The 7,092-nt window shown below is 34.4% G+C and overlaps 1 protein-coding gene across 4 annotated transcripts in view; it reads left to right on the plus strand.

The window, feature by feature from the left end:
- The window catches only part of LOC149528885 (protein-tyrosine sulfotransferase-like), a 65,633-nt gene extending 60,215 nt beyond the window's left edge, over positions 1–5,418 (plus strand). For 3 of the 4 annotated variants that reach the window (XM_089811428.1, XM_089811429.1, XM_089811432.1), the window contains 7 exons: positions 1,898–2,002; positions 2,117–2,270; positions 2,693–2,721; positions 2,860–2,928; positions 3,093–3,212; positions 4,368–4,523; positions 5,064–5,418. In XM_089811428.1, coding sequence (XP_089667554.1) covers positions 1,898–2,002; positions 2,117–2,270; positions 2,693–2,721; positions 2,860–2,928; positions 3,093–3,212; positions 4,368–4,523; positions 5,064–5,198 — 768 coding nt within the window. In that variant the 3' untranslated portion in view covers positions 5,199–5,418. Of the gene's footprint in view, positions 1–1,897; positions 2,003–2,116; positions 2,271–2,692; positions 2,722–2,859; positions 2,929–3,092; positions 3,797–4,367; positions 4,524–5,063 lie in introns of all 4 variants that reach the window. The other variant, XR_016359161.1, reaches the window with a different exon arrangement.
- The last annotated feature ends 1,674 nt before the right edge of the window (positions 5,419–7,092 follow it).

The following is a 7,092-nucleotide window of genomic DNA, read 5'->3' on the forward strand; positions in this document are numbered from 1 at the left end:
AGTAATGTGCTCCAACATTCTCCCCTTTGTTGTATTAATTCAAACTAGAGTGGAACATTGCAAGGATGCTAAAGACTTTGATGAAGCGCATTCACCTATCCTCCTCGCTTTCCTAGGAAACACCAAACCGATTACATCAAGAAATCTCCTAACTATAGAATTGAAACCATCCACACAACTTGAGAAAACATAAAGAGTGTTCCCATCCTTCATGCACAGTGAGACACATTTCCTTCGATACTCCAAATCTCCTCAAGTGTGTCTAATGCCTCCTCCGGTGCCTGCACAGAAGTGCCTTTCCTCTGAAAGTCCACATCTCGTTTGAGTTGTCTGATGTCTCCTCAAGTGCTGTGGAAACAATCTCTCCTCGGCTATACAAATCACCAACCACATGCGAAACCTTTCCCTTGAAAGTCCACATCTCTTCTGAGTGTGTCTGAGTTCTGTTAGAGTACTTGACCAATCATCAACGAAAACGTGAGTACAGGAAGTGCACCCACAAGAAATCTTGCTTTCTTTTGCTCCTTGAAGGGACAAACATGATGCCAACCCCCTCTTATATTCAGGGACAAAAATAGGGTGCTTCTTATGCAATGGAATACCCCAGAGTGAGAAGCTAGCTTGGGAAGATAAAATTTTCGTACCTCCATTGCACTAACTTCTAGTATTTCCTGTTGCAATATATCCATTTGATGACCCTTATAAATCTTGTAAGACCCTGCCATGTATAACAAAGATGGCCCTAAAAGCACAAGCACATTGTACATGTAGCTATTTTTAGAAGATGATGATGTTGACATCAATCAATGATGGAAACAAAACATAATCATGTATACCTCAAAAACACACCTTTCTTATCGCTTCAGTGCATGAAATATTCAAAGTCATAAGTCCAAAATACCGAACCCCACCTAGAAGAAACACCTTTTAAACTTCAATGCTTTGAATCTCTAAACAATTTAGCACTTCAATCCTTTCCAGTGTCTAGGAGTTTTAAAACTTTTTTTTTACTGTTGCAATTAAAAATGAAGAGATTAAGAAGTACCTGTAATTGATCCTAATATTCTGACCCTTTTTGAATTGAAATCGGACTTTTTTCATCCTGCTCGTGTTATGTTGCTTGCATTTGTCCTCCTGCTGTGATAGCAAATGAGAGTGATAAAAGCAGAAACAAAACTTTATTGATTTCACTTATGTGTTACAATATATGCTGCAAATGCTTATAAAACATTTTATTCCTGTTATCAACCAACTCAGATGAATAACTTCCCAACTAACAACTCTGTTTACTGCTAACATCAATCTAATCTAACTAAGAAACCTAACTGCAAATGTGATATGGACAAACATATTTATTTTCAGATAGCATAGTTAAAACAAAATGTTTAGCTTCTCGTATGTTTATGTTTTTATCCATTTGTTAATGTAGGATCATGTGTTCCATTTAAAATTTAAAGGTATTTTGTCAATTTTCCTGTCACTTGGATCTGTTTTTATCAATCAATAAGCATAAATTGTGTTTTAATTTTATAAGTTTAAAATTGAGATTGATGATAGAGTACGCAACCTACCATCACTGGATTCAAGGAGTTCTATTCTCTGATCATTTGAGTATTCTGGTAATGATATTAAAAAATTGTCAGTGTTAGTATAAATTTTGAGCTTCATATTTGTCTAGGCTGTGTATACAATTTTTTGTTTTGATTTTTTCCCTTCTGAACCAATAAGGTTGCTGGCTTGAAATAAATCTCAACTGTGACAAGTTAATAGAATGTCTGGGATTCCATCTCTTTAAAATCTCTGTTGATAAAAATCATCAGTTGCGACGTATCCGTAATTTAAATTTTTTTAGGTTGTGTAAAATACATTAAACACTTTTAAAAGATATTTTTGACAGGTAGCAGGGCTCACTAATAACTCCCACTTAGAAGAAGCACAAGAAATACGCCAATGTGTGATGACATACCCATTCTTGGGGAAGCATGTATTGGAAGTCGCAAAGGTAACTTTGTAAAATTTCTGAAGTATTTTAAACTTGTTACTTGACAGTATGGTATAATTCTTATGTTTGTGGATACCTTGATATGAAAGTGATCAAAGATCGGATAAAATGCAGAGGAGGTTGGATCAAATGTTCTATGTGGGTCTTACAGAAAACCATAAGGATTCTGCTACAATTTTAGCAAATATATTTGGCACAGAAATGCTTTCTCATTTACACTCTTCAAACTTCTCCTTTGGGAGTTACCATGCAGCTAGTAACAAGACAGGTCAGTAGGCTAAGAAATACCATCTTGTTGATTTTAGAGAATGGTTGTATTTGTATTCAAACTGCACCTTCTGGATCTGCTATGCAGTGAAAAGGAATGAGTTTCCATATCTGATAATATTTTCTGACATTTCATCACGGTTATACCTATCTTATTTTCTTTCATGCTGAGTTAGAGAATTATCTAAAGAAGAAAACAGAGGCAGCCTGGGGTTGGTAATTTGGATAAGATAAACATAATTTGTCGTTTAAGTTGTAGTATGAAACTCCCTACCTTTCGAAGATTGAAAACTTTAAGTGGTCTGCTTACTGAGATTTTGGAATCTATTGGAAATAATACATGAAAAAAATCAACTATTGGATTGAGGTGATCGGTGGAGTCTCTTATCATTTTCTGAATAACTCTTAAAACTTCACTTGCAGGTTTGACCAAAGAAACAATTCAAGCACAGGTAATTTTGGACCTCATGTTTTGCAATGTGAATCTTCTTAGGTGCAATATTAGGTGAACAATGCTTAATATTTAGTGTTATCCACTACCTTGGTTAAGGAATCATAGAATGTAATTTGTGTTTTCTTTCACACCACAGAAAACTGTTGAGGACCAGAAATCAAACACAAACTCCGCTATTGGAAATGCTAAAGAACAAAAGGGAAATGTGAGCTTTTTTAATATTATTTTGATGCATCCCATCTTTAACTGTCTGATTCCATAGCTTCTTTTTTAAGTGAAGCTTGAATTTTCGACAAAATGCCATTATTCTGGCTATCATGACGGTAGCATTGAAAACATTCATAATTAATTTTCATTCTGTATTTGCAGTTTACAGTTGCTAGTCTGCTTGAAACTTATGAAAAATGTGCCTTCACTACAAGGTCTAGTCAATCTCAGCGCCGTATTGCTTCGTTGAAGGCCATTGCACCAGCCAACTTCACTAAGGAGGTATTTTAAAGAACAAACTTTATTTACTCGCAGTTACCCAGGTGGAGGTGTCATCATAACATGGCAAGATTTACTATCCCTTTCCTTGGGGTTGTAGTTGCCACTGTGTTTCTTGTCCTGTTGGAAAAGTCGTCTTATATTCTGATACTTGTGACCTAGGTTTATTTGGAATTTTTTTGTAGCAGCATGGTCATTACACTGAGAATTGAAATTTAAGCTTACATATAGTTGGGAGAATATTTGTGAAAACAATGCATTTTAAGGTTGCCACAATAATTAATTATGACAATGACAAGTATAAAACATAATCATTATTGTCTCCAAAGTTTGTTTGATGCATTCTTGAAAGCTGAAGCAAGTTATATTTATTGATAAGCTGTTAAGTGTGGTCCCATATTACTGTAGTAAAGCCGTTTTCCTTTGAGAAGGTACACACTGATAGAATAGCAGTCCCTTTTATTAGGAGAAAGTGGGGAGGTTTCCTAATCTTCAGGAAAACAGTCACATTCACACCGATGATGAAATTCTAATTGCTAGTGGGTGGAGGAGGGTGCATTCAGTTTAGAAAACCGCAGTGCCGTTAGGTATAATGTTTTTCCTCAAACTCTCTATCAAGAATTCGCTGTAGAATAAAAGCTTGCTGTATTTGAAATATAGTGCAGGCGGGATGGTATTCATGGGACTTCAATAACTATTTTTATAATGGGGCTATAGCCACAGATTCAGAATGAAATTAATTGTGTATGAAACTCTTCTTTTATCCCCAATTTGGGTATTCTTCTTTACATATAAAGAGCTTAATATTGGAATTTAACCTATGGCTATACATTTATAATCTGTCTCCTCTCAAAGCAAGATTTATGCAAAGGAGTAGGTTAGTGTGTCAAAGCTATATAAATAAATAAATAAATATGCAATAAGTTGGCACGATGCAGCTATATTTTGTGGTTTTAAATTTTAATTGATGCGATTAAACTGCTTGAAAGATCTTCTGTTAGTCAGTTCAATGGTACTCCAATGTTAACTTTGGTTTGCTTTGTAGGAATGCACTCGTATACCAGGAAGTACCATAAAAGAAATTGAGAGATTGAACAGTCTTGATGTTGAGCTTTTTATTCAATGGTACTCCAATGTTAACTTTGGTTTGCTTTGTAGGAACGCACTCGTATACCAGAAAGTACCATAAAAGAAATTGAGAGATTGAACAGTCTTGATGTTGAGCTTTTTAAACATGCCCGGCTTATATTCTTTCAACAACGGAGGGCTTTGATTCAACAAAAGAGTTTTTCTCTACATAAGTCAAGTTCACAGGTATCTAAATCATTCAGCTCATAAAATGTGGAGTTTTGTTTGTGCATACTGTCTAAGCATCACTTTTGAATTTTAACTTGTTGGGTTGAATTGAATGTTTCTTCTATATTCATCTAAGTTGAACTATCCATGTCAACAAGTCGATTTTTCTTAGTCACCTTGGCCTATTTTATGATGTAATATGATATGTTGTTTGCAATAATGCAAGCTAAAACCCGTGTTCATTCTAGCATGATTTCTACAGTATGTTGCTACTTTTAAATTGGTTACTTTCAAAAGCATTGAACTCCAGAAATTTCTTTTCGTTTGTTGATGTGCTCCCCATTGTAATGGTTGGATATTTCTCCCAATTTCTCTTTTTTGTTTGCTATTAATTGAGTTACTCATCCTATCAATACAGGTTTTTGCTATTTTAACTAGATTAGTGATTATACTTGGTAATTGTTGTGAATCATTTGTGCTTTCGTCATTCAATTATTTTTTCATTTTTGATAGTATGAATTCTATCCATTTTCACTCACAGTTCATGTGAATTAGCAGGAGGACAACTTTAACAGCAGAATCTCGAGTTGCCAATCTCTAAGTAGCTTTTGGCCATTTGTAATGTTTGCACCGATAGTTGCAGTAGTTATCATTATAACTACTCGAGGGAGATCTTCTAAAATTAAATTGTAATATTTCTTACTGGATATTTTCTTAATAATATATGTTCTTCGTTCCCATTTTTTGTCACACCTGTGACTTATAAATTGAACCTTCTCTTACCTGAAGGCGAAGTGGGGAAGGGCAAAGGGAAAGACTCTTGCGCCTATGAAGGATTTTGTAGAGTCTTGCCCATGATGTAAGGCATGTACATTAAATTAGAAGAGAAAAATTAAACTTTGCTTCTGCCAAATGCACCACATTTATATCAAGGCTCTTGCAAATCTTTCTGTAAGTGTTATTCGCAGAGCAGCAAGAAGTTATGAAATTTTTTGTTAAATCTTTCAAATTTAAGAAATAAGATCTGGCTTGAATAGTTTAATAATTGAGGAAAAAACATAGAATTTTAATTGACAATTTTAAATTTTTTGCATTTCTTGCGACTCTGTTCAGGCAAAAAATTGGACAATATTTTATGATGTCTGCTAATAAAAATCTTCAAAAAGAAAATTGTAAAGAAATGTCAGTTCTTTTGAGGCATCCAGGTACCATCAACTAGGATGTGTGTTTTAGACACGAGCTTTTTGTTTTTAATCAAGAACTTGGCTCTTTTCCCAATTTGGGATTGATGTCAATTGAGTTAAAAAGATGTGCTATAGGGTTTTTAACTATGTTACCTTATTACCTTTTTATGCCTGACATATGCCCTAAAATTGTCTATATTATGCAATTAGTGATGCCTATATTATAATGTCCCGTCAGAAATTAACGTAAAATTTCACTAAGTTTGCCAAACATTTTTTTTTTTTTGAAAGATATAACTTAACAACAATAGAAATAATATAGTGGAAGCAATAACATACACATAAGCACATACCATAAAACATATTACAATTCTTAAGGGTCCCATGACGTTGAATCATATTTAAGTTTAATTAATACTAAAATCAATATATAACACATCCACATTAAAGAATAACTACAAGTACAAATTTATTTAATTATCCGAAATGCCACTTGGCAATAATCAAAATGCACAATCATCCGTTGTATAGGTCACAGGGTATGAAAGGTTGAAAGAATATACATTATAAAATAGATTACATCATCTCTTAAGATCTATGAAATAAAATACAATACAACAGGTATAACCATTCATCATAGTACACAAGAATAGAATGAAAGGAAATGTAGAACAAGGAACTCTAGCCACGGTATTGAACTGACAGATTTCAATGGTAAAAGTAAAAAACACTACCACCCGACTTTGTGGTAACCTGAAAAGGGTCCACTCCCACCATGCTGAGGAGATAGTCTCAAAGTCCCAAACAAGAGAACAATCCCAAAAGCCAAAATCAACCTCTAGGTCAAGGAAAAATTTGAAAGCAATCTAACTCAAGGTACCAAGACAAGTGACATCTAAATCCAGAGGCAACAATGATACTAAGAAATCTTCTATACAAGTGGGCAAGTGTCATCGTATGAGCCAACTCTAATGTTACTTTGGCAGCCTGATTGAACTCTGACCCCCAAGTGACTCTAAGTGGCACTAATATTCTTTTGTACCGAGAAGACATACTAACGAAGCAAGGTTGCAACCAATCACCCTCTCGACTCCTATCATAGCTTGTACTAGCACTAGAGGCATGGACAAGGAAAAACAATGCCTTTTATCAAATTCATTTTACTTTAATTTAATGAAATGTTATCACTTATTAGAATAACCTACAATGGGTTACCCATGCAGCCTCTTTAGGCCTTGACTTCCATTGCAAGCCACTTTCAACATCACATACAAATAACCTATCGTAAGCCCAGTAAAAGAAAAAGGTCTCATACAACCATAAATCACACATCCATTCTTAAACAAGCAATTGGAAAGTACTGAAACATCACTGATCAAAATCACAGATTTCACCAGTACAAT

Source organism: Cupressus sempervirens, chromosome 11 (assembly GCF_028749045.1).
Source record: "Cupressus sempervirens isolate cs-2001-9-10 chromosome 11, ASM2874904v1, whole genome shotgun sequence".
Lineage (NCBI taxonomy): Eukaryota > Viridiplantae > Streptophyta > Pinopsida > Cupressales > Cupressaceae > Cupressus > Cupressus sempervirens.